The sequence below is a fragment of the Lissotriton helveticus genome, chromosome 8, assembly GCF_964261635.1.
Source record: "Lissotriton helveticus chromosome 8, aLisHel1.1, whole genome shotgun sequence".
In the NCBI taxonomy this organism is placed as follows: Eukaryota; Metazoa; Chordata; class Amphibia; order Caudata; family Salamandridae; genus Lissotriton; species Lissotriton helveticus.
Genome location: NC_136069.1, coordinates 773,900,826 through 773,927,800, shown reverse-complemented (window position 1 = coordinate 773,927,800; position 26,975 = coordinate 773,900,826). Strand labels below are relative to the sequence as shown.

The 26,975-nt window shown below is 43.1% G+C and overlaps 1 protein-coding gene across 1 annotated transcript in view; it reads left to right on the top strand.

Annotated features, from left to right (window-relative positions):
• The window catches only part of LOC144772911 (uncharacterized), a 2,519,762-nt gene that overhangs the window by 1,962,806 nt on the left and 529,981 nt on the right, over positions 1-26,975 (top strand). The window contains exon 18 of the mRNA XM_078657606.1: positions 13,383-13,466. Within this exon, the coding sequence (XP_078513732.1) occupies positions 13,383-13,466 (84 nt within the window). The remainder of the gene's footprint in view (positions 1-13,382; positions 13,467-26,975) is intronic.

Genomic DNA, 26,975 nt, shown 5'->3' with positions numbered 1-26,975 from the left:
ACACCGGAGAGCCAATCAGCTTAGCTACGCGAAGTTCCGGTACGCTTAAGGTCCGCGGACCGGAGCGCTGCCCGGAGCGCGCTTACAGATATATATCTTTTTTTAAATGTTAATTTCTCAAAATCCACTGGAGCACATATATTGAGACCTACAAAAGGCACATCGGGCTACCAGTCCCTACAATTTTGCCAAGTTTGATGCAAATCCATTCAGCCGTTCGGGCTAAAAGTGAGGCCAACCGCCCTATGGAAAACTCAATGTTAAAAACACGTTTTGGGACCCCCCTTTTTTCTCGACCCCCCCTGGACGAACCCCCCCCAAATTTCCAGGGGCTGCTCAGAAACATAATGTTCCATTTCCCAGAAAATTTCAGCCAATTCCGTCCACAAACGCCAAAGTTATTAGACATAGAATTTTCAAAAATCCCATAGGGAAAAAATCCTAACTATATATACCTACTGGCGACCGCCAGTAGGTAATATATATATATATATATATATATATCAGCGCGCTTGCCTTTGCTTCTTTGTTTCTGCGTGAAGAAGGCAAGAGTAGACCCAGATTCGTCCAAGTGATTTTTATTTTGCAATCACCATGTCGCCATAAATATTACCTACTGGCGGTCGCCAGTAGGTAGTTATAGTTAGGACCTCCTTTCCATAGGAAATCCACAACATTCCATTTGGAATAACTTTGGCGTTGGTGGACGAATCTTTGCGAATTTCTCCAAGAAAATGGCCTGCTCCGCTCCGCTCCTTCCCTGAAAGTTTAGGGGTGATTCCTCAAGTGGGGGCTGAGAAAAAAGGGAGGTCCCTAAATGTGTTTTCCCCATGCAATTTTCAATAGGGACCTTTAGCTAGGGCTACAGCCCAAACGGCTGAACGGAATTACACCAAATTTGGCAGAGAGGTAGAGTTCGGTTTGTTAAATGGTGTAAATCCGTTCAGTAGTTTCTGAGAAAATCAAAAGTAAAATCATATGATATCTAGAGACGAAGTACCGCACGTCTACAGAAATACGTACAATTACGAGCACGAGTTGCATGCTGATTGGATGTCATCTGTCTGTCAACACACAAAACCAGGAAGTGTTGGCAGCCATCTTGTGCCTCGGTAGCACCGAGTCACAAGAAAACAGTAAAACAAAGTTGAAAAATAAGGAAAGGGGGCGGGGTAGAAACATGTTGACCCTCTAGGCCTGCTCAGGGGGGTCCCACATGGATCTTGAGGCGCAAAAATGTATTTTATTTTTTTAAATAACAAAACGCGGGGTACGCGTATGTACTTGTATGCGGTGGAAAAGGAAAAAAAAAACTAGAAGTCAGTTTTATTCTTAATTAGCTCCCGGGGGGAGGCAAATCCCGGGGGCACTTTTTTTTCTATAATGGGGGGCTTGGAAGTGTCCAACAGGAACAAAAGAATGAAAAAAAAAACTGATGTCGAGGACAGCGATGCTCCTGCGTCCTGCGTTTTATCAGGTCAATAGACTGTTTCCCATAACACAAAAGTTTATTGCAATAAATGCATAGAATTTTAACTTTAGCAAAATCAGGATCAATTTGTGGGTGTGGACTGCTTGCTGAAAATGCTGGTGCAGCAGTTGATGTGCTTGGTGCAGCAGCAGGTGGGTTGTCCTTCAACCTCTGTGTTGCAGCTTGAGCAAAGTTGTTGGGGTATAAGTTCTTCACGTGTCGCTCCATATTTGCTCTGCCAAAGGAGTATTTTTGAGATGGATCACCCCTTGAAAGAGTTTGGAAAATTTTACAGGTTACTTTTGGAGCATTAACCTTTTTTTTGGCCTCCTGGAAAAGTAAAAAACTGCCAAATTAGAGCTTCTTTCCTCTTCTTTGGAGTTTCTTCAGGAATGAAACATTCCTCTGAAGAATGGCTGGAAGATGAGTCCATTGCTGTTATTATGGTAAACTTCGTTCTATTCGACAAGATTCTCAGAAGAGATGCTTCTTCATAGAAAGTCAAATTAGAATTATTAAAATGGGACGGAAGTTTCAACAGTTGTAATAGGAAGTGTTATGAACCAATCAAATATCTTCTTTTAAAGTCACATGGCTTTGCGTACCCTTACGCTGTGATTACGGTACTCTTACAATGCGAGAACGCGTGATGTTCCACAGCGATTTTTCTTTTTTTCTTTCTTTATTGATGTTTTTGTCAGCAGACAGCTATATAAGAAGAATAACCCAATAAGTAGCATGATCCATCCCATTGAATCACATCAGTACCCCATTTCATAATTCATTGACTCCTTATTACAGCTTTGCCCCTTTTATACACTGTAAATCCTACATTCATAAATTCATATCCATTTTAATACAGGAGACCACAATTTCTGACCCATAATCTTTCTTGTACAACAAATAAGGGAACTGGAGGGGCTAATATTTACCGGGGTCCAGTGTACAACCCCTGAAGTAGTCAGACCAAAAAGGATGCACTGTTCCCCCTCAGTTGGAGAGACGGAAGAACCAAGAACAGTGAAAGAGGGGGGGGGAAAGCCCCCTTTCGGACCTATACAAAAACTGTCCTACACGTATCGGGAAAGGACAAGTATTACCTTCCACAAGTAACCGGTAGCAGGCCAATTGGTCCTACCACAATTTAGTGGAACCTAAGAAAGGGTGACAAAAGGGGACTTCCCCCCTCTTTCACTGTTCTTGGTTCTTCCGTGTCTCCAACTGAGGGGGAACAGTGTAGTCCTTTTTGGTCTGACTACTTCAGAGGTTTGTACACTGGACCCGGTAAATATTAGCCCCTCCAGTTCCCTTATTTGTTGTACACCTACTGCACGGGCCCCCCGTGGAACTTTTCAGGTTACCAAGAGTGTATTAGACACTGCTTGGCCCATACCTAGAGTCCACTTGCTATACACACACTCATCCGTGTAGTGGTAGCGGACCTCCTACCCACAATGGAGGACATCCCTGGACTCAGCTTTGATGAAGAGGCAATAGCTGAAGCCCTGAGAACTGCCCCCTCGCTGTTTGGAGCTGGAGGTCAGGCAGCCTCAGGCTCAACGACCGACAACTGGATCACCATAACCCAGCTGAAAAAGGACTGGCTTAGAATTACCGTCCATGGGGCACTCATGGCTGAGTATCTGAGGTCTAACATTGCTCCCCAAGGCCTGATAGTAAATATACTGCCAAGACTTTTTCTTGAAGATGGACCTTTTAGACAGGACGGGTGCCAGGTCTCCTGGAAATGTACAAAAGACCTAATGTTTCTAATAGTAAAAACAGCCAAAAGACTGGCAGATGCACTCCTGGTCAAAATACAGGCGGCCGAGGCTGCTCTTAAAAGCTTAATATCCACGAAAACGGCTTTTACTACGAAGTTAGCTGAGATCAACAACGAGATCTCCGATAAAGAGCCCCTTCGCGGGTGCCCGTCAAACATTGCAGCGCCAGTCTGACGAGGAGCAGAACCCAGATGATGAAGCATGACACCTAGCTTGCTCGGTGTGTGAGGGTTTTAGTTCCGAAAGGGGGCTTCCCCCCCATAATCTTTCTTCTCATGCCTTTTGACTTATACATCGCAGTCTCCAGGTGATATGTAGAAAGTAATCTGGACTGCCAATTATTAAAAACTGGTGGATCCGTATCAAGCCATTGAGTCGTAATACATATCCGGTAGATTGACATACATATAAAAATAAACCCTTCCTCAGCTTCAGTCCTAGCCCTGCCTGCGTTTTCTTGCAGGCCACAAGTAACCAATTCCGCAGACAATTATACCCAAATACCAAGACTAACATTGAAAAAATATTCGACATCCTTAATAAATTGACTCAATATGGGACACTGAAAAAACATGTGTACAGCATCCGCAGCGACTTCCCCACATCGATTACATGTATTCCCTCTATCAGAATTCCACTTTGCTAATTTTGCGGGGGTGTAATATAAATTAAATATGGACATAAAATAGTGACTCTTCCACGAACCATTAAATAAAACTTTTATAGAAACTTCAATTATTCTGTCCATATCAATTTTGTCCACCGCTAGTCTACGTTGCCACTTGTCCTCCCATACTGCTATATCATCCCCTAAATTTGTTATCATTAATTGGTAGATAGGACCGATTCTCGATCTTAAACGAATAGCTTCTAGAACTTTAACTCTGTAAAATTAGACTTGATTATGAGTTATTTTCTGTTCTACAAAGCTACGCAACTGAAGATATTTAAAAAATTCAGTTCGCAATAAATTATATCTCTGTTGTAAAAATGAAAACGAAGCTACCTGATTGCCTTGAATTAAGTCTCCCAAATGATGTATACCTCCCCGATACCATCTAACCATCACATGATCTCTAAAAATATCTGGTAATAAGGGGCAATTATTTAAAGGGGTGTAATAACTAAGATCTGATTGTAGGCCGATTCTCTTTTTTTACTTTACTCCAAATATCGAAAGCAGTCAGGATAATTTTAAATGTTGTCTTTTTATAGTAGCTGGGTTCTATTATACGCACCAGGCATTGTCGGGCCTCCTCACCCAATACCATTTCGTATATGGAGGGACTAACTGACTCATCCATTCCAACGTCCTTCAAAAGTAAGACACCCATGTGTTGCAGGAGAGCTGTCCAATAATATAAACAAAAATTAGATATCACCAAGCCTCCTCTATTTCTGGGTAATAAACACCAGTTCATGGTATTCCTAGACCTATGGTAACTCCACAGAAACCTAGCACATATTCTGTCAATTCGGGTAAAAAAAACTGAAGGAACAAGTAAGGGAATCGTACAAAATAAATACAAGAATTTAGGAAATATAAGCATTTTTAAAACATTACTACGCCCATATAAAGAAAGGTGGAGATTGTTCAGCCGTTCTAAAGTCTTATTTACTGAAACTAAAATTGGATCATAATTTAGCTGAACAATATCATCTATTATAGTTGAGATTTTAATGCCCAAATATATAGCGTTTGACTCAAAGTTCATATCATTTGGGCGCCCTACTTCTGAGTGGAGTAACTGTGTCTTTGCAACATTTAGTTTATAACCTGAATGTTCCCCGAATTTGTCTGCGGCTTCCACTATCTTGGGTAAAGCTTTCTTAATATCTGCCGTTACTATAGCGATGTCATCCGCATATGCTAACACCTTATACGCCGTGTTATGAATTCTGACTGGTTCAATTTCGGCGTCATTTTCTAATCTATTTACCACGATTTGTGTAATTGCTTTTCAAAGTAATATAGGATTATTGGAACTTAAAAAAAAAACATAATTATCCTAGATAATGTCTTCTGTTAGTATGTTCATTAAATATATAAATATATGTTTTTAAACAATTAAAAACATTTGTGTCTTTGCGTACGGGGCGCCGTACAGGACGTCACACGGAAGCTTTGATGCGACGTGTAACGTGAAAGCGTATTCGTAGCGTATGCTGAGAATGATTAGCAGTACAAACTATGGTGCGATCACTCTCTCACTGTCAAATCAGAGCACAGGGCGCACTATGAGAATGGTTAGAAGTGGTCAATCATTGGAGATCCGATTCAGCTGTGTGGCTTATCCACGGTATCATAACTTTACTTTTTATCCTGTTTAAGTTTGAGGTTTGCATGAAATACTATGCTATAGGCAGATATGGATCTTTAGGCAGCGCTTATCTCCATGAAGCTTGGTTATTATCATTTACATATTAGTGCCTGAGGGAGGGAAAAGAAGTCTATCTGAATGGCGAGGATTGCACAATAGCATCAGATCACTCCTTAATTTGTAGACACATACAATTGCATGGCTCTTGTAATCAAGATACGCCTAATTTGGCCTGAGTTTTGAAAGGCACTCCGACACCTGCTATCATACCAATGTTCAGTTTACTGGAAACGTGAGTTATTTAATTTGGAATAATGCAGATTGTTGTGCAATGTTAGCAGGCATCGCTTACATGATTACGGTAACTGAGCGTGTGGTTTGCTATAAAAAAGTTGTGTTTACCCCTCTGCATGGGAAGCTGGATGTTTCCATCTGGCCGTCGATTCCGACCTTGAAAGAAGAGTCAACCAAATGAGCCGTATAAGAGTGCTATTGTCTCAAAAAGAGGTCGCTTTTACATCTGCTAGAGAAACATTTGTCCTTCATGTAGGAAACACCCGCACAGAAGTGCATGATTTATTAAATACAGACGTGCCCCTGCATTTTGGGGAGTTAATTCAGAGTATCTTTAATGCGTCCTAGACTACGGGGTTACCTTACTTTTTTAAAGTTAGAAGCAGTGGCCTTGTGACTTCTTTTTAAACTATGGGGCCGATTAGGATTGCGGTTTTTCCGCATCCTCCGGGCCGGCGGAAGTGTCCGCCGGCCCGGAGGATGCGGAAAAACCGCAGCTGAGCCTTCAAAGACCCCCGCCAGATTAGGATGGCTGGGGGGTCAGGAAGACCGTCCGCCGCTTTTCCGCCGTGGTCGCCTTCCGACCGCGGCGGAAAAGCTCTAACATGTCTGATAGACACCGCCAGGCATATAAGGATGTCTGCACTTCTATGCTTTTCCGTGGCAGCTTTTCCGCCGTGGAAAAGCATATGGACCTTCACTTCGGGGGCCCATTGCGGGCCCCCTGTGTGAAGGGTGGGTGGGGGGGTGCACATGGGGGTACCTATGGTACCGCCCTGCATTTGCGTGCACAAAGCAGCAGGCACTGCGCGGTGCCTGCCGCTTTGTGCATGCAAATGCGATGCATGCATTTTAACCTTGTGGCGGGTACAGCTTGAAGCTGCACCCACCGCAATGTTAAAGATAGAGGATCGGTCACATCCTAATCTGCTAGGAGGGAACGCCGCAGCCCCTGCGGACGTTCCCTCCTCCTCAGGGGTCGCGGACGGACTCAAGTCCGTCCGCGATCATAATCGGCCCATGTATTTGGTGTCTTCTCCAGCATTTTTTGATTTGATGTTTTCCAGCATCTTTGGTGGATTCCCCTTAATACTCGCATTAATTGCCGGTGTGCTTCTATTAATTTGTTTACTTAAATATGGATGCACATCCTGCAGCACACGAGAATATGTCCCAGCTGTTGCTGGTCTGCAACCGAATGCTTAGTTATTACGGAGCGCTGCCTCTGGCTACATTGAGTGCAGCTTATGGATTATCGTTTCGATTCTCCTTTTTCACAAAAGTTCAACCTGTCTTCCATTGCCTGAACTGCGATTTCGACTGGGCCCTGGATTTGTGTCTCTGCTGTACGGTGTCTCCCAACGCGGATTATGACCAGCTGATGAGCCCCTTAGTGGTTCATGACTTGCTCTGTTCTGGTGGTGGGATTATGGCCTTAGCAGCGATACATGGAATATTGAGACGTTGGAATGTTTTTGCAGTGGCGCATGACTTCTTGGCACGCAGTTACATTGAAGATGACCCGAGTTTTCCTCCAATGGTGATAGAGGCTTCGGTCGTTGAGGAACATGTTTGTTCATTCTCACTATTGAATTGGATGGCTGAAATGTTTTCAGATGAGAACAATGACTTCCTCTTGGAGGCTGTTGCTACATACCTTGCTTATACGCTGTTGGATTAAGACTCTTTGATTTTTCTACCTATTCTTTATTATTTAGTTGCTGTTTTCTATCAAACAGCGAATAATTTGTTTTGCAAATTTGAACTTGACTCTGCTTTTCAGGCTTGGACTCTGCGTTCCTAATTCGCCCACGTTTATATCACGTGCTTCGATCGCGGGAGGGTGTCGTGGGCTGAGCCTTGCACTCACACCGTGTTAAGTTAAGTCATTTGAGATGTCATCAGTGATGTCATCAGTGATGTCACTGACCATGTCATGAATGATGTAATATGTGACATCATCAGCAGTGGATTGCGGGTGCGCGATATATAGTTAGTGCAACTAACTATATATGGAATTTCAATGGTTTTGTGTGAGTAAAATAAGGTTTTGTAAATGCTAATTCCTAACTATATATGGTCTATAACCTATGGTTTTTTCAGTGAATTTTCAAGGTTTTGTAAATGCTAATTCCTAACTATATATGGTCTATAACCTATGGTTTTTTCAGTGAATTTCATAGGTTTTTTAATAGCAAATCTTTATAGTTTTAAAAAATAATACATTTTAAATCGAATTTTATATTGTATAATTATGTCATTTTTTTTTTTTTATTCTTTTTGGTGCGCTCCCGGGGCGCGGACCGGTGAACGCACGGGTAAGTGCAATCTTGCGGCGCACCCCGGGGCGCGTACTGATGAGCGTCCCGATAGCGCTATTGCCGCGAACGAAAACAACATCGTGACGTATTGCGTAGCCGCCACGCCTTGCGTCATAAGACACATATCGCGTAGCCGCGAAATGCGTCTTACGATGCACCGCTTAAGCGCACCCGGAAGCGCATACGATCGCGCAACGTAAACGCCCTGATGCGCTTACGAAACACGCCCCGGGACGCGCCCCGGGGCGCGTAGCGTAAGCGCGTCAAACCATGTGACTTTAAAATAACACTTTTCATTGGTTCAGAACTTTGTTTTTTTTCCAAATTGTGTGAAACCCACCCATTTCTCTCACTATTGCTTTGTACTTGGAGAGAGCAAGAGCTGTTCTGTGTACTTTGTTCATCTCCTACTTTTCTGATCTACAGCAATGGCTGCAAGAGAGTCATCCAGCAGTGTTTCAGATGGATTTTTAGATGAGGACCCTCCTCAGCAGAAGAAAAAAACCCATTTCATCTGGAAATTTTATGACATCCCTGAAGGACAAAAAAAAGTCAACGCTCCAAAAGTAACCTGCAAAATTTGTGGTAGTAGTTTATCCAGAGGCAATCCTCTGAAAAAATATAGTTTTGGAAATGCTAATTTAATCAGGCATGTGAAAAGAAGACACCCTAACAACTTTGCCAGGGAGAGTGTCAGAGAGCTGGCACGGAATTTACCCACAGATGGCGGCAGCACCTCCACTGGTGGAGCAACACCTTCGGGACCACCCCGTGGAAGAATGGTCCCTAACATTCAGCCGGTGTTTGCAGGCATCAAATTTCTGTGCACAGAGTGTGACGAACTGCTCTGCTATGGGGAGCAGAGTGTTGAACTCATTGCCATAAAGAAACAGCAACACCGCTGCCCTGCCAGTCCCTAAATTTGCACATTTTTTTGCTCCTGTTGAGCAGTTTTGGAATCCCTGTTTTTGTTTTTCCCCTGACAAAAATCCAAAAAAAATATAAAATCGTTTTAAAAAGTCTAAAAAAATATAAAACACCAAAAACCAAAAAAAAGTAATTTTCAGAACTACCTCCAATTTATAAAAAAATGCTATTTTTTTTTAAAAAGTGTCATTTTTTTATCTCCATGGTACGCTCCCCCGTACTCTCCCCGGTGCGCGTACCTGGCGCTCCCCCCGCGAAAATCGAATTTTTTTTAATTTTTTTTTTTACCCGCGGGACCCTTTTATGGCCCCCACATCAAAACTAGGGGGTCAGGGGGGTGTACCCTGCCCCCTTTTGCTCATTTCCCCCTTTGATTTTTGCCACCTCTTGTGTCTCAATCCTACCGAGACACAAGATGGCGGCCGCTGCGGACTGTTTCGAATGTTTACAGACACCCGAGAACCAATCAGCTTGCCGTGCGCAAGTCGCGTGGCGCGCCCGGAGCGCTCCCCGGTACGCGCACCGGGGCGCGGCTCTAGATATATATCTTTTTTTAAACCTAATTTACTCAAAATTCACAGGAGCATATATCTTGAGACCTAGCAAAGGCACATCGGGCAAACAATATCTACAATTTTGCCAAGTTTCGTGGAAATCCATTCAGCCGTTCGGGCTAAAAGTGAGGCCAACCGCCCTATGGAAATTAACATGGGAAAAACACGTTTTGGGACCCCCCTTTTTTCTCAGCCCCCCCTTGACAAACCCCCCCCAAATTTTCAGTGGCTGCTCAGAAACAAAATGTTCCATTTTCCTGAAAATTTCAGCCAATTCCGTCCTCAAACGCCAAAGTTGTTAGACATAGAATTTTCAAAAATCCCATAGAGAAAAAATCCTAACTATATATACCTACTGGCGACCGCCAGTAGGTAATATATATATATATATATATATATATATATATGAGGTATGTTGAATTCCCAACACTGGCGAGCGCAGCAATGCAGCCACACACTCAAGCAGGAACCAGCGAGACCCAAGACGGTGCAAATTTTTCTTTATTGAAGTTTAGCCCAGCACCAGTCCGCCATGACGCGTTTCGGCTAGAGATAGCCTTGATCACATATATAAAGAAACAATATTTGTATATGTTTTTTAATGATATTAGTGTGAAACTATATATTTCTTTCACTATTTTTGTACTTATCATTATAAAAATAGGAAATCAATATTTTTGTAACCTATATTTTTGACATGATATTTCTAGTGCCCGGTATTGTTGATTCCGATTTTATGTCAGTGATCCACTTATCGATTGGCTCACAAGATACACAATCGCTGTGAATAACAATTGCACTTACTTTGTGAATGTTATTGTGGTAGTTGGCAAATTGCGACCCCCTATGATTCACTGGCATCACAGGAATGATGGATTGCTTGGGACAGCAAGCCACTAAGGGCCCGATTCTGATCTCGCTTGGAAAGCCCTCCGTATGACTTGGATCCAGAGGGCTTTCCGAGCAAAACGTGATCCGTGAGTCCCAATGAACGAGTACGATGCAGCTGTATGCTTATGGACTCGGTTAGCTCTGACTCCCATTGAATTCTATGGGAGCCTGTATACAGACACGTACACAGGCTCCCATAGACAAAAAGGGGTGGGGAAAAGCATGCTTGTGGCGGGCAACCCATGGTGCTCGCCCACTGTGCATGCCTGGTTCGGGGAGACCCATGGGCACACCCCTGTGACAGATTTTGAGGGCCCCAGGTGAAGGGGTGCCTGCTACTGCCCCGAAGTAAGATTCTGACAGCCGTTTAGTCTAGCTGAGACCGAGGCGAAGACCTGTCCAAATCGTGCATTATACTCGCTCAGTCAGAAATCGGCTCCATTGTGCGGCATGATTTGGCTACGAACAAGTCGTAAGGAAAGGTTCGGGTCCTGGACACGATTCGGTCGTCGCTTAAGCGATCTCCGCATCGTACTTCCTCGTTCGAACCTGTGTACGATTTGGTCAGAAACAAGAGCTGCAAATCAGATTTGGGAAAGACAAATCTGATTCGGAGGTCTTTCGAAAGACATCGGAATCGGGCCCTAAATCTGTGATTGTTTTTAAATAATAATTTTTTTAAGTGTAGCCTGTTTGCCTTAAAAGAAAACAGGATGCATTTGAAAAAAACATAAATGTTTCACAAACTAAGGAGGAAGTAGTTGTCCTTTGGAACTCTACCTACTACTAAATAGTGTATTTCTCATCATCCACAAAGGTGAAGGGATCCTCTAGGGTTCACTTTCCATTTATAAAACACTACCTTTGTACAACCTGTACAATTATGGGGCATATTATCAAGGGGGTTTATCTCCGCTTTTTTGGCTTTAAAAGCCAAGAAAGCGGAGATAAAATTATCTCCCTATTACCTAGCTGTCGCTAACACCAGTTAGCGACAGCTAGTAGGAGACAGCGACCATCTTGGGCCCCGCTTTGCATGTCAGTGAAATTTATCACTAATGACATGCAAAGTGGGCGTGCCAAGATGTTAGCGACTGGAAACAGTCGCTAACATCGCTATCTCCTATTACCAACTTTTGGAGATATTCGCCCTAAGCGCGAATATCTCCAAAAGCTAACACCTGCCACTGAGCAGTTCTTAGCCATGTTATCCAATGGTAGGTGGATAACATGGCTAAGAACATTAGCTCGGTAATGCATGAATATCACTGACTTTTCAGCGATATTCATGCATTTCGGCCGATTTCTATCGCTTAGGAGATAAACCTTGATAATAGCAAGGTTCCTAAGCGATAAAAAGCGCTGCAGCTCGGCGATAAAAATATTGCCGCTAAGCCAACATAGCGATAATTATCGCTAGTTGTTGGTAATATGCCCCTTTGAGTGTTATCTGACTGGATTTGGCGGCAAAACTTTAATATATCCCATTGCAAATGGCTATTTGAACGGAACACCCTAAACAAGACCCTTTCAAATAGCGCATTTGTATTTAATCAAAAAAACCAAATTTCGATTTGATAATGCTTTAACAAATCGCTAGTTGGGTTTGGTATATATCAGAAAGCTATTTCTGCTCACAAGGGCTCTGATTTAGCGACTCAGACCTTTTGGAACTGTGAAATAGCTTAGTACATCCGGGGCTTGATGATCTGGAAGCTCTGGCAAGTGGTTGAAAGAAGGAATCAGTACCTTATTTGGGCTAGGGTTGATATACTGATGAATTTATCATAAATAAATAATATAAATTATAACATAAAATCATGACTCAAACTTTTGAATTAATCTCAGCTTCCAGTAATTACTCAGGCCACATTCCAGTAAATCATTATTCCAGCCAATATTCCACTCTGCAAAAAATCAAAAAGTGATGGATGGAATGTTTGAATTAATTTTAGTCAAGCAAATTACTGGAGGCAGCATACCAGTCGAGATGTGTGTCCCATGCTCACTGTGCTATAGGAATCAAGTTATACCACATTTATGAGAGCTAATCAGGTCAGGACTGGTCTGGCATTGCTTGTGTTCCCATTTGTACTGGACCTCATCCGGAATTTTGGGAGGGAACCTTCCTATTGGAGCAGGTCCAAGACTAATTAGCTAAAGGCTATCTCTGGCTAGAATGGTAGAGTGGGTGAAAAAGACAATTCTGGAATGCTGCCCAAGCAATTGCCAGTGGCTGAGATTAATTCAAGCATTCTTTCCAACATGCTGTTGTTTGTAGTAGATGCCATACGTGTGCCAGTTATGCCCAGGCGTGGTCCCGTGCTGCCTGTGCCACAGGATTCGAATTTTCATTGTGGACAGAGACCAGATTTCTTCAGCAGTTCAGCATTGATCTGATTTGCATAGTCCTCATGTTCTCTTAAAACGTCTTGTGCTCATCTGCTGGTCCTAGAGCGTCTGCAATGTTCGAGATGTATTCTCTTATCATTATCTCATTCAAAAAACAATATCCTTGCCAGCAGCACAGTGCTTCAAAATCTTGAACTTAATTGTTTCCTATCTATATCAAAATTGTCATTTGAAACATTACCTTCTCGACAACAAGCAGTGTTACATTAAGCTTTCTTAAGTAGCTTCAATTTGGACTTTTGGGTTGTAAATGTATGAAATTAAAGTACAGTTAATTTATCTAATATCTTTTCACCATTATTAATACGATTTTTGTTTTTGAGGACCCACCTATATTGTGTAATACTATTACTAATATTAAGATCATTAAGGTGATGAAGTGAAATGCATGTTTTCCTTTATTAAAGCGAGCTCGGAGTCTAATGAAAACAATGAACGTGCAGTACTTTCAAAGTCTAAGTCACGAAGACTCGGCGGATCAAGCGTTATAGGTTAGATTTCTTCCTCTATATAACAAATCTGTATTGTAACTATTGAGTAAATGAATCAGACACAACTGAAATACTAACCTTGCTGTTGAACCCTTCACAGAACTATATTCATTGTTTAGAAATGCTATCACATGGTATGCTTTCCTTGAAACAGGTTGTGATTTTTATAGCTCCTTCTGTGCTTCTACATTTTTTAAATGTTATTTATTCCAGTTGTTGGCTGGTAAAATCTGAAGATCCTGCTTTCCCTCCTTCAGGTTCATTTATATCCTCTACAAAATATGGAGCTAATGCCCTGCACTGGTATTTACTTTGCGAATGGATATTACCTCTTGAATTACCGTTTTAAGGAAACAAGGGGCCTCATTTACAAGAGGCCTGCGCCGCCGGATTGTCACTTTTAATGATGCTCTGGTGGCACAGGCCTCTCAATAGTGTCTATGAAGCCACCCTGCATGGCTTTTCATGGCCTATTAGATATGGTGTAAGGCAACGCAGCGCAAGTTGCTGTGTTATCTCACACTGCGTCAGGGGGATGTGCCATGGACGTTGCAGTGGATGTTCCCATGCAACGCGCATGGATTTTGACACATTCCCAGATTTACAACATAGCGTAAATCTGGGAATGTTTAAAAACTGTGTGCCTCCCCAGGGGTTGGCTAGCAACGAGAAATAACTTTATTTCTCCTTGTTTTTTCCTCTTTCTATGTGTGCTGCATTCTCCATTGATTGTTTTGTTTTTGTGCAGGAATGTGTCCCTTCCTGTGCAAAAACAATCATTCCAACAACACAGATACCCTTGCACCATGGTGCAAAGCTGCCTGCGTTGGCACAAGCCAACCATTTCTGCACCAGAGCAGTGAAAGAGGACAGGAATGCACTGTATCTCATAAATACAGCACAATCCTGCTCTTTTCTTTTGACACAGGACAGTGTAGCAAAGTGACTTACTGTGCTGCCCTGAGTCAAAATCTTGAAAATGAGCCCCAATATGGAGTAGAACACTGTAGGCCTAATTTACTAAGCCCGTGTTACCCTTGCCTTGTGCAAGGTGGCACAAGGCAACTCAAAGACTTGTGTCAGATTTACTGAGGCACACAAAGCCACCTTGCCTGGACCTACATAGCTTAGTAAATCCAGAACAATGGAATGCAGCACAAATTGCTGCCACGTGTTACTCTGCATTGGGAAGGTGTTCCATGGGTAGAGCATGATCATTCCCATGCATCGACCAATAGATTTAGATGCAATCCCAGATTAATTAAGGGTAGTAAACCTGTGATTCCATTAAAATGGTACACCTTCCCAACAGAGGCACTGTGAGGAGAAATAGCTTAACTTCCTCTTTCTACACATGCTGCATTCTGCTGCACACATATAAGAAGAAAATGCCTCTAAGGATTGTTTTTTGTGCAGGAAGGTGTTGCCTGTAATGCAGGCATCCTTGCATCATGGTGCAAGTGTGCCTGCATTGGTGCTAGAGAGCCCTCAGTGGGCTAGCGCAGCGAGAGAGAAGAAATGTGTCATATTTTCGTAGATATGGCGGATTCCTCCTTTCTCCCTGTCACACAATGCAATAAGTTTTCTTGTTGCTTTGCATGGCATTTTGTTGAATTTGCCCCCCAATGCTTTTATATATTTTCTTCATTGTGTTATTACCATCTTTTTGTTGGTGGCAATGAGACTGAGGTTTTCTGAGTTGCAATGAGATAGTATTGCATCACTGATGTATTACTATCGCACAGCACGTGATTTTACTACAATGCTCTACATTTGTATACAAATTAACAAAATGTTCTGTCTGTGGCCTATCCATATTTGTTCCAATGTGCCACTGATTGAAATTACTTCACTGGTATCTTCTTTTATTTATATATTAAATGTGAAGGGTTGTTCTCCTGCTTCAAACGTACAGCATTTTACATTTCAGAACACTATTTTCAAGATACTATGATTCCTAGCTTTAAGGAGCTGATCAAAAAGCTAGTGTATGTGTCTCTTAGAGTTAGTCCAGTTGCCTTTGCGGCAGTTGTTAACATGCTTTCAATCCTCTGAGAAAGAGCAACTCGAGACACATCTACTACACTGTATACCTTGATGAAACTCCTGGGTCTCTGAAGCTGCTTCGGAGCCCAATTCACAGGACTACTCTGAGATAAAATCCTAAACTTACTACTTTTGGTATTCACAGAAGGCATTTAACAGTAGTAAAGTTAGGACTCCTAACTTTATTACTTCTAAAATGAGATAAAATCCTAAACTTACTACTTTTGGTTTTCACAGAAGGCATTTAGTTGTAATAAAGTTAGGAGTCCTAACTTCACTTTACTACTAAATGCCTTCTCTGAATACCAAAAGTAGTAAATTTGGGATTTAATCCCAGTTTAGTAGTAGAAAGGTTAAGAGTCCTAATTTTACTACTACTAAATGCCTTCTGTGAATACCAAATGTAGTAAGTTTAGGATTTTATCTCAGATTAGTATTGTGAATCAGCTTGTTTGTTTTCACCATAGTGGATGAAAGTCTTAGAAGATTCACCTGTGAAAGGCATCTCTGACATTAACACCTAATGCCTCTATCAGGTGGAGATGAACCACAATTGTCTTGACATTACTTTTTGTGCCTCTTAATCTTTCAGACAATCGGAAAATCCCCATGTACAACTGGACTCATTGTTTTGTGTGGCAGTCACCAGGAAAGACCCTAATCCATATAATAACTCATAATGCTGTTTAAGAAAGAAGATGACAGTTCAAAAATAATTTGGGTCTTAGTTGGGCTTTGCAGATGGGATATTTAATCACAAGCATGTCTGACGGAGTATCCATTCAACCAAGATCTAAATCAGGCCCCTGGCTTTCAGGCACCATCTGATTGAAATTATCAATGACTAAGGGTCTACATTGGTAATAGCAGTCATAAACTGATTAAATCGCTAAAGAATGTAATCCATCTATGCAGGATTTCTTTTATTTAGGTGTTACTATTGCAAGGAAAGAAGTACAAATATCTCATTCAAGAACTTAAAGGATTGGTATTGATAAAGTCAGCAACTTGTCACTGTTAAATTTATCATAACCAGTAAAGAAGAGAAGTTATAGAATGCCCACTTCTTTAAGCCAAGATCCAGCCTTCTAGTGGTCTCTGCTGATTAGTAAGCCTTGAAGGCTTAACCAAGCTACTGTGATTAGGTGATAAGTGGCTGGCTGGAACAACGTCAATAAGGAATGCCAGGAGGGAACATGGCGGCAGCCGGCTGAGCTGCGGCAGTGCTCTGCTTCTGGGTTCCCGTCCGTGAGCTGTCAGTGGAACAAGGCTAGCTTCACACTCGAATGCCTTGTGTGAAACAATATCGCGCAGATTCCTAAAAACTAAACGCTTTGTTTCTATAGAGTTTCTCGGCATTTTCGGCCTTTTCCTTTTCTAGTTTAGATCCCATGTGTCTGGAAGGGGCGTCACTTTCGGTGTGCTCCTCGCCGGTGTTCCTGGCTGCTGTGGGCGTTGGCTCGGCACCGCGGCAGAGGGGCCTCGGTCGGAGACGGAGCTGGAGCTCACCTGGGTTTGGCCTGTCGGTTTGGAGTCTCGCTGCCCTGGAGCTGCGACGAGGCCGTAAGATCCGGTTTCTTCTCCCGGGAAGACGTGGGGCCGCTGGAGGTCCCGCAGCCGAGGTGGGCACAATAGCTGAGGTGTCAGAGGAGACACCGGAAGAGGGAGAATTGCCTGCTGATTCCGGAGAAGACGCCCGAGGTGGGGAGAGCTCAGTGCCGGTCGGGGGGGCTATTACTCGAGGTGAGTCCATTTCCACATTGTCAGCTGGAGATCCAGCTGATGTTTCATTCAGGCCGGATGCAGGGGGGTCACCCCACTTGAGAAAAGACAAACGAAAGGGGGCAAAAAGAGATTCAAAAAAAGGGAAAAAAACAAGGGAATACAACCCCAAAATATTACAAATACTACATCTTCCCCGTCCAGTTGCTTTAACACAACTCCTGCCTCAGGCTCAGAGGTGGTAAAGCTTGTAGTCTCTGCTGGGGTTGGCAATACAGATAACGCAAAAAAGAAACTTTCCTCCTATTTAACAGGGCAGGTTAAGGCTAAGCGTGCCTATCTGTGTAAAACAACTAAAGGGCCTAAAGAGTCGAGCTCTAAACGTAAATCCACTAGCCCCACTCGTGCAGAGTCTAGGATAACTCCATCACTTAGGTCGTATTTTAAGGTGATTCCTCAAGTGCTATTTCTATCGGATAAACCTTCCTCCCCGCCCTGCCCAGTAAGGACTCTTTTAGAGGTTGTGGGTCCTGATGTGGCAGTGAATATTGGAGTAACGCAAAATAATAACAACCCAATTGCCATGGCGACGGAAACTCTTGATGCTAATATGGAAGCTGAAGTTGAAGTAGACTTGAATAGAGGTTGAGGGGAAGAGAGTGTAGACACTCTTCCCCGCACTGAAGATCCTGAGAGTTTGGTCCCCGTGTTGAAAACTTTGGGTCCTTCTGGTACACCCGGTCATCCCCCACCCCTAGCCTTGGTTTTGGCTCCACCATTGGCCCCGCCACTTCTGTCGGCTCCTCCATTTCTGGTTGTGGGTCCCTCGGATGCTCCAACGCAAGGGTGTAGCACACAAGATAGCACACGAGGCAGTGCACTGGCTCCTTCGTCTAGTGTTAGTGCTTTATCAGCTAACTGTGATAATGCATCTATGACCACTTCCCTGCAGACTTCCATACAGGGCATGTTCGCTACTATATCTGCTGATATAAAAAAAAGGGTTTGAGACCTCTGCAGCCAATCAGGCTGACATTAGATGTTTTTGTGAGTCCCTGGACAAGAAGCTAAGCGATCTTACCTTAAGAACAGAGTCAATAGAGGACAGGGTAACGGGTCTGTCCATACATTTAGAGCAAGCAAAAGTGGACATCACAACGCTTAGGAAAGAAGATCAAGCTATGGCAGAGAGGATGGAGATTCTCTAGAACAATGCCCGACGAAACAATCTTCGCATCTTAAATATTCTGGAGGATAAGGAAGGCTCAGATATTAAACAATTTGTCATCTCACTGTTGAAAGATGCGTTACGCTTGGATCAGTCTGCTGAAGAATTAGCTCTAGACATCCAATGCATCCATAGAGAGCCTTTCAAGAAGCACCCCCAGACTAAACCGCGAAAAGTATTGGTCAATTTCCACACTTATTCACTTAAGGAGACCATTCTCAATCTGGCCCTAAAGCAGAAATCTGTGAGTGGTAAGGGATTTAATTTCCAGATTCGATCTGACCTGTCAAGGGTCACACTTGACAGGCAGTGGGAGTTTGGGAGGAGGCTTGAGGCCTTTAGAAACTACGGGGCAGTTGCTCAACTAATTTTCCCAGCGACACTGAGAGTAATTTATAAAAACAGCATGCATAACATAAGATCAGTTCAGGCTGCGATGAGCTATTACTAACCATGGGCAAAGATAAAGGAGCATCAGGTTAAAGAGAGCTAGGTATTTAATATGGTATGTGAGTCCAGACAGAAAATCCTTTCTGTAATCTGATATGGTCCTGAAGATAATGCTAGTTTAAACTTGAAAAAAAAACACACACATAATCACATATACAAATACACACACATAAAAATAAAAAAATAAATAAAAAAAAAGAGAGTGGAACATAAACTATAATTTTCAGTATAGCTATAAGGCATAAAGTCTAGGTTTAATGTCTTGGCTTTACATGATCACGGGTAGGGCGGGGACCCAGGATGGGACGCTATCTTCTGGTTGCTCCAGATAGATAGAGCAAGGGTTCCCCAGGGGGGGTGGAGGGGTAGTTTGGGGCACAGGGGGGGCTTGGGGGGGGTCAAGGAATTTTTTTTAAAAACTTCCTCATTTTCGCTCTAATCTTGTTTTGAGTTTGTGGGTGCTGTTTGAAGATTATATGATTGTTTTTTTCTTACCTTCGTGGTATGTAACTGATTAACCCTGTTGTGTCACTATAGAAACTACTATGTTGCTCTTGATGGTAAAAGTCTTGGTGTGGTTTTCTTGTTATAATGAGTAAATTAGCCATTCTTTCCTGGAACACTAATGGACTGCGTATTAATCCCAGAAAAGATAACATAATGCAGTACCTTCGAGACGCGGATGCACAGATTATAGTGCTCCAGGAAACCCATCTTGATGAACCTGAAATGGATTTGTTGGCTAAAAAGAATAGGTGGATCGATCTATGTATAATGACGTCGCAATCTGTACATATTAGAGGTGTGGCAATCATTTTTAAAAAATCAATAAAAGCTAGGTTGGTTTCTAAACTGGTTGATCCTGGTGGAAGATGGGTAATTGCATCAGTTATCATAGCAGGGTCCCCAACCACTATTATAGGATATTATGGTCCAAATCAGGATGACCCGTCAGTTTTGAAGACCCTTTTTTCCCACCTTTATTCATTCCCTGAGCCGGTTATTCTTGCAGGAGATTTTAACATAGTCTTAGATCCCCTATTGGATAAGTCCCCTTCTAATCGAGCCAGGCCCCGATCTAAAGCCAGGCCTTTTCTGCAGGATAGTATGAAGCAACTAGGGTACAACGATATTTGGAGATCTTTGCATGGACAACAAAGAGGTGTTACTTTTCGCAATTATAGATACCACCACCAGTCAAGAATCGATTTTATTCTGATTAGTCAATCTTTGGTTAATTTGGTGACATCAGTCTCTCACCTCCCTTTTCATTCATCAGATCACGCGGCCATCTATTTAGAACTGGAGGGGTTTCCTAAGAGTCGTATGAGAAACTGGTCATTTGATCATTCATTGCTCTCCTCGTTGGATGCAGCATTACCTGGAGGATAATGTTGGATGAGCTTCCCACGGGAGTGTATGGGATTCATTAAAGGCCTTCTTAAGGGGCCTTATAATAAATAAAGCTACACATAAGAATAGGACCCATAGAGAAGCTGTGACTTCCTTAGAAATGGAAATGGCCAGAGTGCAGACAGAAATAGCCATGCACCCGGATGCCCCTACGACCAAAGTACAGGAGTGGCAAAATAAAGTAGTTACTCTAAAAGGGGAATTGGGCTCAGTTCTGAACGCTCGAGTTCTAGAGAGATGGGAGGCAAGTAAATTGGCTCATTTTGAGTATGGTGAGGGGGCTGGAAAGTTACTAGCCTGGAAAACAAAGACTGAGCAGGTCAGAAATAATATCTACTCAATTATCTCCAATGGAATAACATACTCTACTGATGAAGAAATCAGGGGGGTTCTCCGGGAATTTTTTAGTGAAATATACCGTGAGGACAAAAATATTGAAATCAAACAAGTTGAAGATTGGTTGACGGGAGTCTCTCTTCCTGCACTCTCATTAGAACAACGTGCAGTTTTGGATGATCCAATCTCCCAGGAAGAAGTTAAATTGGCAATTATTAATAGTAAAAAGGGAAGGGCATCCGGCCCAGACGGCTTGCCGTCAGAAATTTATAAGGTTTTGAATTTAACGATCCTCCCCTTCCTGACCGAGTTGTTTAATGATATCCTCCAAGATGGAATGCTCCCTCCCATCTCTTGGAACAATGCCTCAATAACATTGATACTGAAACCAGGAAAACCGGCAACTTGTAGTGGGTCATATAGACCAATCTCTATCTTGGACTCTGATTACAAAATCTTTGCGCCAGTGTTAGCAAATAGGTTGGGGGCAGTTGCTTCAAATATCCTGCACTCAGATCAAAAGGGGGTTGTAAAGGGACGCCAGCTCTATGAGTTGACCTATGACCTCATAGGAGCAATAAATATGGCTTCTGTAAAATCTCTTCCACTGGCTGTTCTCACCCTAGACGCCACCAAGGCTTTCGATAGGGTCAACTGGATATACCTATCGGAAGTCTTGGGAAAATTTAACATCGGCGAAAAATGTAGGCGTGCAGTGAGACTTTTGTATCAAAATCCATCTGCCTCTTTATTAGTTAATGGTGAATTAACTAACCCATTTAAAATCACGCGGGGCACCCGCCAGGGTTGCCCTCTTTCTCCCCTCCTATTCGACTTATATATTGAGCCATTCGCTCAGCGGCTACGTGACGACTGTAACATCAAGCCTTTTAACTTCGAGGGATGGAAGAAGGTATCCCTGTATGCGGATGATGTCCTTGTTTTCACCTCTGAACTCCGCTCGGCTTTTCCAGCTATAATCGCTTTGGCCCAGGACTATGGTAATGTGTCTGGGTATGAAATCAATTCCTCAAAGACTGACATCATGGTCTGGAATGACCCTGAGCCTGTGGCAGGGGCTCAGTTGAGTTCTGTTTTACGTTACCTAGGCCTAAATATATATAACGATATAAACGAAATAGTTCCATCACATTTTTTGTTCATTGTTAAGGAGTGTCGTAGATTGATGAAATCATGGTCTTCGCTTCCTTTATCTTTATTGGGTAGAGCAAACTTAATTAAAATGTCTATTCTCCCTAAAGTTTCTTTTTTGTTTAATACCATCCCTCTTTTTTTTAACCCTCTATGATAGCCCAACTTCAAAGCAATATAAGTTATTTTATTTGGAATGATCACATCCCTAGAATAGCTTGGAAGAAACTAAGGCGCAGTAGGGAAAAGGGTGGTTTGGCGGCCCCTGATATCCAGCTATATGTGTGGGCTTTTCAATTCTCTCATGCCAGGATGTTGCTAAAATCACCCATTAACTCTGCCTGTGGGTATATGTTTGCAGCACTGCTTAGAGGGGAAAAAATAGCTGAGCATGCATTTTTGTTTAAGTTTGGCGACCCCAAGTTTTTTAAGAAAATCAAATTGAAGGCATTGCGAGATATATCTAAAACATGGGTGAAACTTAGGCGCAATACAACAAATTGGTGAAGGAGGGTCCGAGGGAAAGTTTAACGACCTAACAGGTAGATACCCCCAGTGTGACAACCTAAAGAACAAAGGTACCTGTCAGTCGGGTAACGCCGAGGTGCTCAGAAAGCGCGCTAGGAAAAGCAAATAAATCCAACAACCAGATAGATCAAACACATTGACTATTAACAATTGCTGGTTTAAGTCCTGTCAGACCACCCAGATGGCGGAGCCTCATCATGTAGGACACTCAGGCCATGGTTAGTCTGCAAACGCCCAGGTGTATATTGGCAATGCATGACTGAGTCATGGTCTGGATACCGCAAATGTTAATGCAAGGTGGTACTGATAGGTGCAGTGCAAAAAAATAATACAAATAGTGCAGTGGCTAAAATGGCTGTCAAGGCAAACGAAGACCTTTATTAGTGCTTGCCTGGACGTCAGATTAAAAAATAGTGTAATGACAGTGTAAAATAATCACTGTCCAGTTTGCTTGGTAGAAAACAAAGATAATCAGGCCAACATGTTTCTGCCGTACTGTGTAACTTCACTGGCATTCATCAGGGCCAAGCTTTCAAAAATGCTACTGCAGATTACACTACCAAATGTGTAGGAATGAAAAAGTAAATAATTAAATCAAAAAACCATATTAAAGGTAAACTAAGAGTGGTCGAACACGACCATCCTACCGCATCTTCTCGAGTTGCTCAGTGGATGCGATTGGTCTTCCCTATGAAAAAAGTCAAAAGAAAACCAAATACAAATTGAATACCCACGTGGCGCCTGGTAAAACATAGTCAATCTAAATTATTTGAATATGCCCAAGGCAATGCGTATTAATACTATGCATAACCAGCAATCATTCCAGCAACCTCAGCCAGATCAATCACTCACTTCTGATGATCCTTCCAGTGGTGCGAGAAATAACGTCACCACACAGTATTACTGTGTAAAAATTCCAAAAACAACAATGATATATGAATTTGACACTTACCCATCAATATGTGGGAAGTCAGCCTCACCTCACCCGGCAACTGCTCGGAAAGATAAGGCCCCGCTCTAGACGTGTAAATGAAGACAGTACCTTGATCAGATCACTGTCAAACCTACAATACACTGTACTGTCTACAAAACCCAATAAGTTTTCTAAATTGCCCACATAAAGTCTCACCACGAAAGACCAGATGACCGCATAAGGCGAATCAATTATAATGTAACCTCAATGCATAATGTCAAATATTGATTGCAAACAAGTTGCTGAGTTCTATACCTATAATGAACAATTGTGCAGCATCTGTATCTACTTTTAAACAGTTTACTTTAATTCTATGCATATACTGAACAACTGCGCAGCATCTGTATCTGCTTTTCACAATTTCTCTTTGATCAACTTGAAAGAGGAGAGAGGGGTAGGAGGCACAAAGTCAAAACCTCATCCCAAACATGTCTAGGGTCAAGCTGAGCATGCATTTTTGTTTAAGTTTGGCGACCCCAAGTTTTTTAAGAAAATCAAATTGAAGGCATTGCGAGATATATCTAAAACATGGGTGAAACTTAGGCGCTCCATAAAACTTGATTATTTCTCTGGTAGATCTCCACTCTGGAACTCACCTGGGTCCCCGAGTTGGCTTCTGGATGGTCTCGCAGCACCTCTAAGAGAGGCAGGATTGGAGGAGTGGGGGGACCTCTTTGTGGAGGGTAGCTTACTCCCATGGAAGGTGTTACTCTCTAGGATACGGCCAGAGCTCTCCAGGTTTAAATGCCTGCAAATACGAAGCTGGGCACACTCACAGGTTCCTGCTAAGGGCAGATTTTTGTTAGGGGGTAATAGCAACATGGTCTCCCTCTTAATCGACAAGCCTCCAACAAAGAAAGAGGTTTCATTCTGGTACAACCTACTACTGGAGGAGGGTGATGGTGAGTTTCATCTGCTCGACACATTGTGGGCCGCACACATCACGAATCAAAATGTGGAGAACCTGTGGTTTGAGTCCTTTAAGATCTTGTGGAATATAGTGAAACCATCGTGGTTACGCCGAAACCACCTTTTTACCCTACATAGGGCATATTATTCGCCCGAGAGGCTCTCAAAGTTTCCAAACAATCCAGCAGTGGCATGCCCTAAATGTGGTCTGGTGGCGGCTTCTGATCTACACATGTTATATGATTGCCCTTCGTTACTTTCTTTTTGGAATGCGGTCTGTCTTACACTCACTACCGCCTTAGGTTCCCAAGTCCGGCTTTGTCCCGCTCTTATCATCTTTGGGGTTGCACCAGAATTTCAGGGTTCAGCAAAGAACTTACTCTTTTTTGGAATCTTGTTAGCCAGAAGGGAAATTTGTAAGAAGTTGAAAGACCTGTTACCCCCCTCCCTGCAGGACTGGCGCATTTCAGTACTATAAACGTCAAAAATGGACCTACTAAGATCAGGCAATCCAGATAAGAGAAACTTTTGGTCTTTACTACACTGGCCATAGTTGAGTATGTAACCGGGGGTTTTTTTTTGTTTTTTTTTTCCCCGAAGTCCAATGATTACGCTGTTTGGCAATCTCTTCCTTTTACGTTTGTATACCCAAAAGGGCAATTCGATACAGGATTGGGTATTTGACTGCAGCATACTACCCTGATGGTTATCTTGATGTGGTGCTGTGGGAGCATATTGAAGTACTGATGGGCGAACCTCCTCGTAACATCCAATGCCTATACCAGTTTATCTGTGACAGTACGCTTATCTCTATGCACTACTACTCAGATACCAAGGGCGTGAATGAGGACAAAAAAAAAGGAAAGCCAGGAGTACCTACTCCACATCCTGTGCTCTAGCCAGATGGCAGGCTTAGGACAGGGATTTGCAAAGGTCAGGGGAGGAGACCTTATGGAAATGAGCTACACTGTTGATTTTGACAGCTCTTACTCTAGAGGGAAGTCATCCATGTTCGATTTTGGATGTGAGTGCTTTGTGGGACAAGAAGATGCCACTCTATGGAGGAAGTTGTCATGCTTGTTTCCCCAGAACATTGAATAAATATGTGAAAGCTGCACAGTCTCTCAGATGTGCTGCCTGAAACTATAAGGAGAAGGAGAATTGCCCTGCTGGAATCTGGATCTGCACCCAAAGGCCTGCACTCTGAATGACTGTGCCTGCTGCACAATGTGCTATTACAACCCTGGGGACTGTGCCTTGCTTCAAGAAGGATTAAGGAGTGGACTCCCTGCAAGCTGCAGGTTAACAGATCCCACCTGCCTCATCTGCACCAAGAGTCCCCAGGTTGGAGTGCATCCAGAGGGCTTTTAAGGATTTGGCCAGGTGCATTGTAGGACTTGTGGGCCAGACATCTCAGAAACCATCTAGGAGATTCCAGATCTGTGAATTGGCGTTTTGGACACCTTGAACTTACAAGGAGACCTTCGGGAAGCACCTCCTGAAGTTTGGAGAACTTTTGTGAAAAAGCTCCATGAGGTATCCGACCCGACGTCAAATGTCAAGCCAACTACTTTCAACCGCGACCCAGCTATTATTTCAGGTTCCTCCCTCTGAAAGCTCAGGAGCCTAGGAGTTCTAGGATTTGACCAGGGCCTCTTAGAAAGTTAAACCGGCTGTGGAGGCTCAATCAACGTTGGAAGGAAATCTTCCAGAAAAGTTGCTAAGTGTGAAGGTAAAATTTTGACAGAGGCCTCCCTGTTAAAGTATCCGACCAGCATTCCATTGTGGTTGGCCTCAAACTTTGACTTTTTCTCGGTCAAGCGCAATCTGGGGTCGTATTATACAAGTGCCCTGGGGGCAAAACAGGAGTTTGCGCCAGCTTTGCAGGGCCCCGGAGAACTTTGGTATTACAGAAGGGGCCGCATACACTTGTGCAGCTCCTTCTGTAATACCGATAGCACTGGCACACATAAAACGCTAGCGCTATCTTCTGAGGGTCTTCCCCAAATTTGCATGGGGTGTGCCCCATACAAAAGAGTGCAGGTGGATTTAGCGACTAGGCTACTCCTACTGCTGCCCACAGTGCTGCGACCTGACCAGTGCAGATTCGTGCCTGGCAGTAGCATATCACACAACCCCTGTACTTTATTTGCGACCATGTAGGAGATAGACCTCTCTCTCATGGTTGCCTCGGTCTTCCTTGATGCCACTAAGGCTTTAGAAACCTTGGAATGGCCATATCTTTGCGCACTTCTCTCCAGAATCAGCGCTAGTCTCTCCTTCTTAAACTAAGTTGCTCTGCTCTACTCTGCACCGACGGCGGGGCTCTAAATAAATGGCATAATCTCTTCCCCACATTGCGCTCAACCGTGGCACGAGACAGGGTGCTCGCTGTCCCCCCTTCTCTTCGCCATAGCCATGGAGCCTTTGGCTGGCAGATTAAGACAGCACCACGCTCATCATGGTTTGGCATTTGTCCCAAGGATGGTTCTGGTATCCATGTACGCATACGCTATAATCCTGCATGTTAAGCGCCCCTTGGAGAATCTTGATCCTTTAATCTGAGAAATTATTTAGTTCGGTGGCCTTTCCGGCATCACCATAAATTCAGGGGAAACAATCATCTTCCTGCTGACCTTAGACAAAGATCTGGTCGAGTCAGAATTCCCATTTAGTTGGGCCGACACAGCAGTGAAATATCTTGGAATCTGGCTCAGCCGAGACATCGAAGAGCTTTGGTGATACAACTACA